The 13,401-nt window shown below is 37.4% G+C and overlaps 1 protein-coding gene across 1 annotated transcript; it reads left to right on the forward strand.

Annotated features, from left to right (window-relative positions):
• Positions 1-982: 982 nt before the first annotated feature.
• On the forward strand, positions 983-13,133 carry LOC110844027 (homeobox protein aristaless). The gene is made up of 4 exons (XM_022090121.2): positions 983-1,557; positions 10,959-11,241; positions 11,379-11,433; positions 11,553-13,133. Exons 1-4 carry the CDS (start codon positions 1,407-1,409, stop codon positions 12,462-12,464), a joined length of 1,401 nt encoding a protein of 466 aa, XP_021945813.1. The 5' UTR covers positions 983-1,406; the 3' UTR covers positions 12,465-13,133.
• Positions 13,134-13,401: the final 268 nt, after the last annotated feature.

Raw genomic sequence — 13,401 nt, forward strand, 5'->3', positions numbered from 1 at the left:
GTCAGTCATGTTCTTGTTCACGAAGTCGTAAACTGTGAGAGATTAGAGGGGAATATGGCACGCTTTGATATGGGAGGAAATTAGGGAAAAATATGGGGGAAGGAATTGAAAATCTGAGCAAAATTGGGGAAATGTGGGGGTTTTTGAAAAAATTTTGAATTATGATTCTGAAAAATATGGCAAGTTCGATGTCATTTATTGGGAAATTTATGAAGGAAGAAACTGAAAATTCGATGCGATAAAAGTTGTGATTTAATGTAATTGCTTAAATGTGTGTGATTTTTGTAAAATTTTGTAATGATTCTGAAAAATATGTAGAGTTTGACGCCATTCAGAAATTTGGTTGAGTAAACTTAAAATTCTATGGATTAAGATTACGACCGCATATTGTTGTTTACCAATAAAATTTGCAATTTAGCATAATAACTAAATGTATGATCTGCATATTTATAAAACTATGCAATTAATTTGTTTTAAATAATCTTTTGCTATTATTTAATCCCGCAAAATTATACATGACAATGCCACAAAAAAATGTATTTACATATGTAATATTTACATCTGTAAATTAATAAACCTTTCACCCAAGATTTGCAAACTTCTCATAAAAAACCTCATCAATTCGTCATCCTTCATAAGAATTCTCCAGTCCGTACGTCCAGCCAGGGTCAGACTTTTACTTGCTTAATGTACCGTCTAATAGGTCCAAAGATTTGTTTATTACTTGCTCTCGGCTCCTGATGAAGTCTTTTAGCAGTTGGTCTCACCTCACCTTCTTTTTATTTACCTGCACACTGCACAATAGAACATGTATAACACGGTAAGTGAGCTGGCTGGCTAGCTACCTTCTTATCCAATCCTCCACCTAACTGACTTACCTGTGGCCTGGCCTGCTGGCTGGCCAGACCAACATACACAGAAACATATTCCAAACCATCATCAGGCAGCATTTTTCACTTCATTTTATCATCCTCACCTCACCCAACAAAGCCCAGTTGAGACTCGCACGCTCACCTGTGAACAACAAACGGCCACGTAAAATACAATAGAGAAACAGAGCAAAGAAGAAGTGAGACTCCAGCACTAATTGACTTACTGACTCGTGAAAAGATTTTTTTTAAAGTCAAGAGTTTTTCGAAGTTTTATACAAATTCATTTCGTCCAAAACGAAGAAATTCAAATCTATGAATTACTGTGCAGTAAATATCTGAAAATTTTAACAATTTGGCGTTTAAGTATACCAACAAATTTTTAAAATACTTTCCCCAGTGAAAAAAAGTAACTCTTAGATATTTTGTGCATATTTTAAAAAATTTGTGTCGTTTTTTTGGGAACATAAAGGGGGAAAATAATATTTTTCTGTTTGTGCCACCGTCCTCCCGACCGATGCGGTGTGTGGCGTGACCATGATGGACTTGACAGTGAAAGGGATGCTGGGCGGCGGGGGGAGTGGGGGCAAGATGTTCACGGAAGAGAAGCCACTCACCAACGGAAATGGACGGCCGGCCAAAGGGCTCTTCTCCATCAGGGATCTAGTCTCATGCGACGAGCCAAAAGGTACTTACCGAATTTCTGAATTTTTTTCTGATAAAAATTGGTGGCAAAAAATTAGGGTGAAAAGGTGATTTAGGAATTTCCATATTTCTGAACTCTTTGATCAAAATGAGTGGCAAAAACTTAGCTCCGAAACGTGGGTACTGATGGAATTTCCATATTTCTGGAATGTTTTTGGGATAAAAATGGGTGGCAAAAAATTAGCCGGTACATACATATGCAAAAAGTGGGGAAGACATGCATACATATTTTATGTACTTACGTATTTGGTGAGAGGGGTGAATCATTAGCGAATTAGTGACCGGAACATGCTGATTACTTGGCTACATACATGTGCCAGGTGGAGTGTGGGAAGTGAGGTGGCTGGATTAGTGGTGGATTAAGATTATATGTATCTCCATTAGTCCAAGGTTGCGGTATCGCGTTGTTTTTATCATTATTAACAAGAAAGGGCAGAAATTAGCCAAGTAAATTTCTCAATTTGATTAAGCAAATTATTTCTGAGAAATTTGGAGTGGGAGTGTGTGTACCACTAATTTTGCATGCAGGCATGCAAGTAAGTAAAACTGATAAAAGAAATGAAATGCATGTAAAAAGAATTATTGATTTCCAAAAATCTCTCGAAATTAATTTTTTAGTTGACGACTCAAATTGAAATTGTTCAACGCCGTTTTGCAAAATTAAGAAAAAATTGATGTCATAAAATTATTATCAGATTATCAGATGGGTTTATTTTGCTGTGAATCGAACTTCATTAATTAAACAATAGGTTTTTCTTATTAATCCATCTTTATAAATTATTCCAAAAATATCAATCCAGGCGAAAAACACAATATTCTCGAATTATTACGCTGACTTTAATCCCAAAACTTTTACTCTGACTTCCAACTCTTCCATAAAACTTGAAGAAATTTTGTATGTATATACTTTGTTACATACATGCTTAATTAATTTTCTTTTTTCCTCTCTCCGTTAATTAAATATTTATAACTTTGCTCATCCGTGGTAAAGTGGTGAGTACGAACACAGCGTAAAACATCCACTTCTTCTTCACCTTTATTAATGAACTTACACCCAGAAATTAATTAGCTATTCACTCTTCTGTCCAAATCTTGAATGCTGCATACACACATTGTTGTTAGAGAAGAATTCCTATCATTTCCATCCATCTCTCGCCGGACGGCTATCATCTTCTCTTCTCCCACCTTAAAAATGAACAAGGGGCTAATTTTCCTTAATTATTTTCAATTACTGTTTACACAGTTAGCGTGTATTTTTACTGAGAAGAGATACAAATCATCTCCACCAGCAGGATACGTATTAAAATCTACTACCTGTACGGCTACTCTTCCATCATATTCATCTCCCAAAATCACGACTACAACCAAAAACTTGTCAACATTTACGAGAACAGTGGCCGCGGAAGCTGTAGGGACATCTGGGGACATTAACATGGGAGGTCGGGGTTTATATAAGATGGGCAGATGATGGGGGCATCGAACAACCGTGGGGACATTGTCCCTCTGTCCCCGCGGCCACTGTAATAACTTTTTCTCTCAATCTCCATTTGCCTGGTTGGTTTACACAAATGTCGTCGTGGGCGGAGACGAAGCCTCATAATTTGTGGACACAATTAGCCATGAATAATTCCCATTTGTTAATCACCCCTCCTTCTCCCTTCTCCCTAAAAAAACGGCGAGAAAAAGACAGCCGCATCGAGAGAGAACACAACAATACAAAGTAATAATAATAATATCGTCTCGTAATAATGAAATGTAATCCTCTCTCTAATCCTTTCCTCATTGCGTTGCGGTTTAGTTTGTTAGTTGGTGGTCTTCTGGCTAGATTAACTCACGCCTTATTCGGCAAATGCAATTACAATTAGTCAAGACTTTCACAATTAAAATTAAAATCAGTCTTTTCTGCTGAGTCAAGATGCTTATTAACAATAAATTAATGGAATTAGATAGAGAGAGAGAGAGGGACGAGGCCAAGAAGAAGAAATGATGCCAGGTGAAGAAAAAATAAAGGGTTGAGTTTCTATTTTGTGTCGTTGCTTCTTGACTTGATTAAAGAATTCATTTAAAAAATGCGTTCATGTAATAATGTTGACTTGATGCATAACTACATAAATTTGAGCATTGTGGACTGAAATTTGAGAGATAGATAATTTAATTCGTCCACAATTACTGCGTCATTACGGGTTAATTGCACAAATATGAAAATCAAGTAGATACATAGCATAAGTAATTTACCATATTCCACCCGTCAGTGTCATTCATTTTCATTTTTCCAATCTGCACCTGGCACTACCAACCATGCAGATGAATGTTATATACGTTAATAGAATTTTTTCCCTAAAAGTTCACAAAAGTTAAAGGGCAGGCCAACTCGTAATAATTAAGAGCAACATGCAATTTCATAGAGAAACAAAGGGATTTGTACTGACGGATTAGTTCTTATGAACGATCTGGTTATTTTTTTGGTCGGTTAGCTAGCATATATCTCACACTTAATTATACCCGCAGGAGGAAATATATGTATTATCTACGACCCAAAGTTCAACTTACATTTATTTGGTAATTGTTTTAATAAACAATTATCGCTTAATGGTTTCAATGCCTTTGTGGTGTGGTGTGGTTGACTGGCAGATTAGTCCAAATCCCTGCGAGGTGAAGGGTTGTTAATTATGTATCGCGATTATTATAACGCTAAATGTCAAGTTGGTTATGGAGTACGCGTAATAGAATCGTGTAACCAACAGTGGCCGCGGACAGAGGGGCAATGTCCCCATCATCTGCCCATGTTATATAAACCCCTCCCTCCCCTATCCTGCAATGTTAATGTCCCCACAGCTTCCGCGGTCACTGGTGTAATATAATGCTTAATGCCAACAAAGTCAGGTGTACTGTGTGCATTACTTTTGCGTGCAGACTAATTTTTTTCCACGACACGTATTTGTCTGTGCATAGGTACGGATGGAGAACTTGAAATAATGGTAATAACAATAATAATAATAACTCCTCCGTTTATTTAGTAAAATGGGAGTAAATTAGCAAAAAATGAGGAAAGGCTTAATGACTCTAATGAGATTGAGAGAATGGGATTTATTTATTTATTACATGACATGCAAAGAGCAACAAGAACAACAACGACCACCGCCGCCTCGTAACCAGACGAGACTAATTATTGCTCTCCCACTTATCCTAGTTCATAAAAGTTAACAGTTTTTAACAGAAATTTGAATGGATGGGTGGATTGGATGATATGAAAAGTAACAGAAATATTTAGGTAGGTACGTGCAGTTGGGTAAATTAGCATAAAGTAGGATCATCATAATGGTAAGAAAAAAATTGTGATGTTAAAGTCATTTCGTAATTTTTTAAATTTTAAAAATTTTCTATTTTTACGTATAAAACTGTAACCGATTAAATAAAAATTGCTATGTAACGCTGCTGACAGCCCGACATCTCAAAAGTCGTTTAATAATTTATTTATTTCAAAAATTTCCAAAATGTCGCTAAAATTTGTCAAAAATCCTAATTAATTACAATCACCTCTCTCTCTCTCTCTCTACTTCCTAATTTTTATTACAATTCCCAATTAAAAATACTGTTCTTCTTATCCTTAGTTGGTTGCCCTCTTGCTCGATCCAATCTATAAAACCAATTAATGAAACGTCGTATCCAATTTTATTCTCATGTCCACTTCAAAATGCCGACTATCCAACTCTCCGCTCACTCCATTTAACAAGTACAATAATAATAATTAGAAATTAATGAGAGCACCGACCATTTGTTAATCAGCCATTATTTCAAGTCACGATTTATTTAAGTCTCATCTTGTGCAATCATCGCGTAAAAAAATGTATGCATAAGATTTTACACGCTGCAGCAGAAAGAAACACCTTCATTTCATTTTATTCTTTCTTTCTTTTTAGCCATCTATCTCTCTCCTGTCAACCTGATTGGAGGAACAAAATGACTGACACGGCTTGATTTCATTCCATATTTTACTAATCACTTCGATTCACTGTGAAAAAAAATATAATGCAATTTACAAAACATAATTTTGCAACAGGGATAAACTGACACTTTCAATCAAATCAGATCATATCAAAATTAAAGGAGACTTGTTACGGGGTAAATAATTGTTAAGAGTTAATGCATATTTACCACTTCAGAGACCTTGTAAATAAACGATTTGGAAAAGATCAATTAAATTTTAAGTACCATTAAATCTTGACAAACTTCTTGAAATTTGCGTTTATTTAAATACAAAATGTGTAAGAAAGTGTCTAAAAAATTTTATGACTTTTTTTACTACCCAATTTTCCAATCAATCCGCTCCCATTTCCAATAAATCAATCAATAATCAAGCCCATTACGTTACGTCTACAATGCAAGTTATCAAATTATTTTGATTAAATTGCACCTATGCACAAAAAATGCATCTCTTTCTTTCTTGACTCTTTGTACGTACGTATGAATAAAATAAAATAAAAATAACGATCTAATCTCGTCCTTTAATTTTCGAGGTGACGTTTCTCAATAAAAAAGTAATTACATTTAATCTCTTTTCACATTTTTAGCGATAATACGATAATAAGTTGCATACATACACAGAGAGCCAGCCGTCAGATAAACAGTGGCCGCGGAAGGGTGTGGACAATGTCCCTACGGTTATTCGATGTCCGCATCATCTCCCCATCTTATACAAACCCCTCCCTCCCCTATCCTACAATGTTAACGTCCCCACCCCTTCCGCGGCCACTGCACCCACTTCACCCGGTCGTCGTATACATAATTACATTTATTAGAAGGGGACAAAGGGGATCAAATTGGATTTGGAGGCTCTGCTGCATAGCTCTGGATTTTTTATTGTCTTTGTTTTTCTGATTCAAATTTAAATTTAGATTGGCCAAACGTAGAGCAACATTTAGTTAGTGTGTAGATTGAAAAATGGAATAAAATGAAACGATCAGAAACGATTATATTCGAGATACAAGATTAGAAAATTGAACTCATTCGCTGCTCTTTTGCTGCTTTTGTATTGTGCCAGAGTTAATTGAGAGAATGAGATCAGCAAAAATCCACACTCATCTAATTACACATTCCTCCAAGACGACGACGACGATGTCGACGTCGACGACAAGGATGCTATTGCGGTGAAATTAATACAGGCAAGAGCTGGATGGAGATTTCAGTTGTGGTTTGGTTTGGTTATTCGACTTGATAAAAGAGGGTGACTTTTCGATGTGATATGTCTGTGGTAATTTGTATACGAACCAAATTTAATTTTCAATCGAGATGCTAGATTCAATTTACGAAAGAGAGTGAGTGAATGAGTGGCGACAAGTGCTGATATTTTTGTAGGCTGGCATTTTTATCTATTAGGAGAGGGTGGAAGGTTGCAGGTGATAATAAAATGTGGTTGGTTGGTGACAAGATTTGTCTACCTCAGTTTGTGGTAATTATTTATGCGAAATTTTATTTAGTGTCATGCTACAAAGAGTGAGGGTATGATTGCTTTATCATTATTAAGTTTTGAGTCAAGGATAAGCTGTGGTTTGGTTTGGATTTTGGTGGTGGGGGTGAAAAAAATGTATGTATGCGCATATAATGTAGTTTGGGATAGATGTCAAATATTTTATGGGAACCAAGTAAAATAATGTATAAAAGTTGTATATTTTCAGCGACAATTTCGAAAAATGTGGAAATTTTGATAAATCTAAAAAGCTTACAGATACAAAGATAATACCGGTTGGATTAGAGACACTGACTTTTCTGAAATTGTGGCACTCTACCTGTAAGCTTGTTGGACATATCAAATTTCCACTTTTCTTGAAATTGTCGCTGCAAATATGCAACTTTTATATTTTTAGTTTCTATAAAATATTTGACATCTCAGCAAGCTTACAAATAGGATGCCACAATTTCAGAAAATTCAGTCTCTAATTCACCTGTCCTATTAATTTCCCACATTTCGCTCACAAAACGGCTCGTTAATCCAAAAGTAAAATAAAAATAAGGCCCTTCATTCAAACAACACCTCCTTTAAAGTCTCCCAATTTCCACTCTTTCCCAAAAAAACATCATCATCCCGACCAAAACAATGAATTAGTTCAAGTCTCTTCTCTGGATAGATCAGTCTCCCGTCTGATTTTTAGTTGTATATTGACTTTTGTTTTCACACAGGGATCCGCATCTCTCTCTCTCTCTCTTTCCTCCTTAATGAAATAATGGGTGTTAAATGGTGAATTATCAACTTATAACAATGAGAAACCAGAGTTCCCTGGCGCCGCGTCGACGATACAAGATTTCAGACGCCTGATTCTTTCATGTCATGCCTGCACCCCGCACTTTGGAAATTCGTCTCGGATTGTGCACTATTTAATTTTAACATCAAACTCGCTCTTTTCATCTGCTAAATAAAATTTATTTATTACGAGACACAAATCCATAATTGATCATCATTTAGTGCGATGCGCAGTTAAATAATAATCATCCCAAGATAAAAAAAATCTCATCGAATTAGCAGCCATTTTGTGCAATGGTACCACTACTGTCATTTTGCCTGCCTTTTTGGTTCTTGGCAATTTGCCACCATCAGAATTGCGGAGGTGTTGGAGTGGAATAAGTTGATGTTGTCGAGTCGCCGATTCACTTAATGAATGGTTTTGTTGCATAGAGATGCGCGCAGTGGCCGCGGAAGCCGGCGGGGGGACATGTGGGGACATTGCCATTGTAGGATGGGGGAGGGACGGGTTTATATAAGATGGGGAGATGATGGAGACATCGAACAACCGTGGGGACATTCTCCCTCTGTCCGCGGCCACTGGAGATACATCTTCGTGTAGCATCTTCGTCATCCTCTTGGTCGGATGAGTGTCTCATTTACAAAGTGAAACAAAGTCTGGTTGACTGCGTGCGTCTTCTGTAATGACGTGATTATTGGGTGGTTTGGTTGGTTGGTTGGTTAGCTAAGCTTATTTCATTTTGTCAACGACCTAGCATGAAAAATTTCACGGTTTCGTTAACAGTTTTGCCGCAGCACTAAAACCTTTTTGTTTCTGTGAAGGAATCCATAAAAACTTGGTTAAGTTTATTATTACCTAGTCCACTTTTGGAAATGGGAGTAATTTCTTTAAGCATGTAAATTTTTACTGCATTTTCTGAATTCTTTTCACTTTCACGTGTGTAAAAAGATTCAAGTTGTATGACGCCTAATGTTATGCATACCTACCCACAATTACGTTGAGGTAGTTAAGTAAATAGTTAAGGTTGAACAATTTCTCTCATGTTGTCTATTAAGTGACGAGGTGATTAACTAATTGATTAAATTAGCAGTAAAAATACAGAGTGTGAAATTATTAGGTTTCGTATTCCTTCCAATATTTGTACGCACATGAAGAGAGAACGTGCATGGGTAATAACTGTCCAAAACTGGAGTGAAATGTTGGGTGTAATGTTTCTGGTCTAATTTATGATTATGATTATTACCATGAATTAACAAATGGCCAATGTTCCAGTCAAAACTCGCTATTTTTTAACAACTTTGACGAGATATGTACTTAACTAAAGCTTGAAGATTTCTTCTTTCATGTTAAGAATGCAGACGGTTTAACGAGTTTGGTTAATTAGAGTAATTCGTTTAATAATAAGGAGGCAAGAATTTTCAAGTGTGAACCGATTTTGTTAAGTATTCTATTTTAAGAAAAATGCGAGATTTAAGTCACGTTGAACTTACTTAATTATGAATTTAACAAGACAACTATTAAAATTAGGTACTTTTTTCTGATCCAAGTTTTAATTTACGAGAATAAATCCGTACATATTTCTAGTTAATTTATGAAAAACTTTGTACAAAAACGTCAAGTCTAATGCACTACCGATTTTACAAAGTGTTCTATTTTAAGAGATTTAAGTCACGATGAAAGTAACAAGACAATAATTAAAATTAGGTTTTTTCTCATATAGTTTACGAGAATAAATCCGTATTTGTAATCAATTTGCGCAAAACTTTGTACAAAAAACATAAAGTTTAATGCACTTCACGTCAATTTTTTTCTCTCAAATTCACTCCGCCATAATAATACTATTCCACAAAGGAAATTCAATTACTACTCACAAATTCAGTTTGCAGAAGGAGCAGTTAACTCATCCTCCTCAGCCCGATTACATTATTACATACCTTACCAAACTGTGCAGTAGATAATCATCCCTAATTTCTTCTTACCTCAAATTCACTCCAAGAACGAATTGATACGTAAAAAAAAGTTGTGAAAAGAAGAAGAACAAACAACTCCAAGTTGTATTATAAAATCACGATTGAATTCGGTTACTTTATACAAACTGGGAAGATTTTTTTTCTCTCGTGGTCATTACGACATCACATTTAGAAGACCACACCACACTCGAGATCATCATCATCATCATCATTTTCTTCATTCCTCGTAATAATAATATCCATCCTCCGACTTTTATAAATAAATTAGGCTTCCACTTCCAACTTCTTGCCATGTTAGTAGTTGTTGTAATAGATAATATTTAGCAAATAGTGTAAGTGTTGGTTGGACTTTTTTTGTGATGGTTCATCTTCTCCTTTGGTTGTGGTTACCACGTCCGTCTTATCTTTTTTTCTGGGTATTTATTCAGCATCACCACTTTTGATTCGATTTGATTTACAAGAATACAGGTGTGACTTCTTTGTTTGTATAAAAGGAAAAAGAATCAAACCACAAATAAGTTTGGTTTGGGATAAAATAAAATAATTTAGGGGGTAATAGTAAATTATTTTCAGCGCGCAGTGGCCGCGGAAGCTTGAGGGGACAGAGGGACATTGTCCCCACGGTTGTTCGATGTCCCCATCATCTGCCCATGTTATATAAACCCCTCACTCCCCTATCCTACAATGTTAATGTCCTCACGGCTTCCGCGGCCACTGTCAACGCGTAAAACTTTTCTCACACATGATTCAAGAGAGAGACAGTTTGATTCCGATTTGATAAATCAATTCCAAACTTGACCAGCCCAAATTACGAGACGAGTAAATTTATGTAATTAAGTCAAAGTTTTAGCTGCTGGCCTTAGTTTAGTTTAGTTATCATCACGTCACCTTCTTCCACCTTGCTTGTCATGGGTGACGGAAAAGTAGTAGTAAATAAATAAGTGGCGAGATGAGATGATTAATTGACACCTTAGAAAGGGTACATATGTACCAGTGCATACTGTGAGATAGAGGAGGAGACAGACCCTGTCTGCCCTTAATGGATGGGCCATGTCCTGTCTTATCCATCATCACCATTAAAGGCCCACCAGCACTTTTGTCACCAGTTCAGACCAGTCCACCCCTTTCCATTTTCGAGATATGATTTTCATTTCCAACTTTTTTCTACTTTTTAGATTATCGTTCCCCTTCCGAGAGTGATACTGCGGACAATCACCACTTGCGAGATTCCTCGCCCAGAAGTTCGGACGACCATGACCATCAGTCCTCGAAAACTGGGTCCGCCAAGGATGACGAGGAAGAGGGCGACGGGCGGTTATCGGATGATGGCGAAGGTTCCGAGGAGGGCGGGATGGATGATATGCCCAAAAGAAAACAGCGTCGATACCGGACCACGTTTACGTCGTATCAGTTGGAAGAATTGGAGAAATCATTTGCCCGTACGCACTATCCTGATGTGTGAGTTGCTTCTTTTTTTGCTAATTTTCTGTGCATGAATTGTTTTTTGAAAATTTTATGTTTTGTAGAGTTTCAATAATATTTCCAGACGTAGATTTTTGAAACATTTGTGAAATTTTTGTAAATATTTCTTACAGGTTTACACGGGAAGAACTCGCCATGAAAGTTGGACTGACCGAGGCCAGAATTCAGGTGAAGATGAAATTTACTAATATCATGTTTTTTATAACCTGAAATATTACACATAATTTACCAAAGTCATACTTTTTCCCAATACGACGTAAAACTGACTCAAAACATTCTCTCTCCAGGTTTGGTTTCAAAATCGTCGCGCAAAGTGGCGAAAGCAAGAAAAAGTAGGCCCCCAGTCGCACCCTTACAACCCCTTCGCCCAAACCATCAGCATGGGCGGGGGTGCCGGTGGAGGTCCAATTCACGCCTCGTCCCCCTCACAACTCGGCCCCTTTTCCCCCCTCTACCTCCGAAAAGGTTTAATGGGCGATAGTGGTCTCCACCATCACCACCACCATCCCTCCACCCCCACCGCGGCGGCCGCAGCTGCGCTAAATTCTGCCGCCGCGGCTCGCGCTGCTGGGGGCGCGGGCGGTCACCCGGGTCAAGGTTGGCCACAGGCACACCCACTTTCACCCTACTTCCCCTCCCCCCTCGGGTCCCATCATCACCCCGCCTTGCACAGAAACCCGTTCCTCAACCTGCCCGGTCTTCCTGGGAGTTACCTCCCGGGGGCGCCTTCCTTTCAAAATTTACTGGCGCATTTAAACGTTGCCGCCGCCGCGCAACAACTCCCTCCCGGACATCCGTTAGGATCCCTGAACGCGGCCGAGTTTCTGTTACAACATTCCATGGCGGCGCAACAGCAACACCATCAGCAGCAAAGTGGTGGGGGATCCCACAGCCCGATTGGTCCCCAACTTAGCCACAGTCCCCCACAAGGTCACCTTTATTCCGGGGTGATCGGTGGTGGTGGGGGAAGTGACGCTGGGAGAAAGTCGGGTTCCAATTCGCCCCTGGGTGAAAGTAGTAACGCGAGCAATGACGCGAGTGGGAGTGAATATCATCACGGGGGCGACGAGAGGAGGTCTTCGTCCATTGCGGCGTTGCGGGTTAAGGCGAGAGAACATGAGATCAAGTTGGAACAAGGGTTGAGACTTCCGGTCAATAATAATCATCACAGTAGTAGCGAAGATTTGGTGACAAATTGAGACGAAATTGGACCAGATCTGCTTTGTAAATCTAAGTTGTCTCAATTTATGTATCTCAAGTGACGTGCATATAGTGACCAATTTATTATTCCGTCCAAAGGAAGAAGTGGAAGAAAAGTTGATGTGATACTTGGTAAACTTACCTCAAGTTAAAAAAAATATTGTGTAAGTGTGCAAATTTTTTTGCAAATTTTTCATAGCGTATAGTTATTTACTACTATTATTAGTATTGCATAATGATATGCTTATCCTATTATTTGTAGGTGTGTGATTTATTTAGTAAATTATTTATGCCACGTTTTCCTCCAGTTGTGAAACAATTCAGTATTTGAAGTTAGCATTGTCCCGATTTTAAATAACTCATTTCATGTTTTTTAATTATTATTTTATTAATATCGAAAAGATCTCAATTATTCATTCTTGAACATAAAAAATATTTAGGAGAATATTTAAACTTGTTAATTATATAATTGTTACTCATCGTATTACATACCTAATTCTAGTTTTTGTTGACAATTAAATTATTGCAATTAGCATATTTGACACAATACTAGTTAATTAATCAAGATAGACCTCTCACACGGCCGTATTATCTAAAAATTAAGGCAACAAAGCAATAATATGTAATACATAAGTAAATAGCAGAAAAGGAGAAAAATGAGATTTTAAGAAATAAAAAAAAATCTTGAATTTAAATATTTTCAAAATAGCATTCCCTTCCTTCCCATCATAAACTTTTTAAAAAATATGCAAAAAAAGAAACTACAAAATTAGAATCACCATAATTTCTTGGAAATCAAAACCAGCCCAAATTGCCCCAAGCCTCACGATTAAGAAGATATACCGAATTGCTGACGGACGGACGGACGGACGGACGACTCTCTTCTCCCCTCCTTAAAACTTGTACTTTGGAAAATAACAATAATTGAAGCCAGCA

Source organism: Folsomia candida, unplaced genomic scaffold, assembly GCF_002217175.1.
Source record: "Folsomia candida strain VU population unplaced genomic scaffold, ASM221717v1 Fcan01_Sc002, whole genome shotgun sequence".
Classification (NCBI taxonomy): Eukaryota; Metazoa; Arthropoda; class Collembola; order Entomobryomorpha; family Isotomidae; genus Folsomia; species Folsomia candida.

Excerpts from the sequence above, each read along its gene's own strand:
- LOC110844027 (XM_022090121.2), top strand. The coding sequence starts at position 1,407 with ATGATGGACTTGACAGTGAAAGGGATGCTGGGCGGCGGGGGGAGTGGG. Across the intron at positions 1,558-10,958 it reads CTCATGCGACGAGCCAAAAG|ATTATCGTTCCCCTTCCGAG; the intron begins GTACTTACCGAA and ends TCTACTTTTTAG. Across the intron at positions 11,434-11,552 it reads TGACCGAGGCCAGAATTCAG|GTTTGGTTTCAAAATCGTCG; the intron begins GTGAAGATGAAA and ends TTCTCTCTCCAG.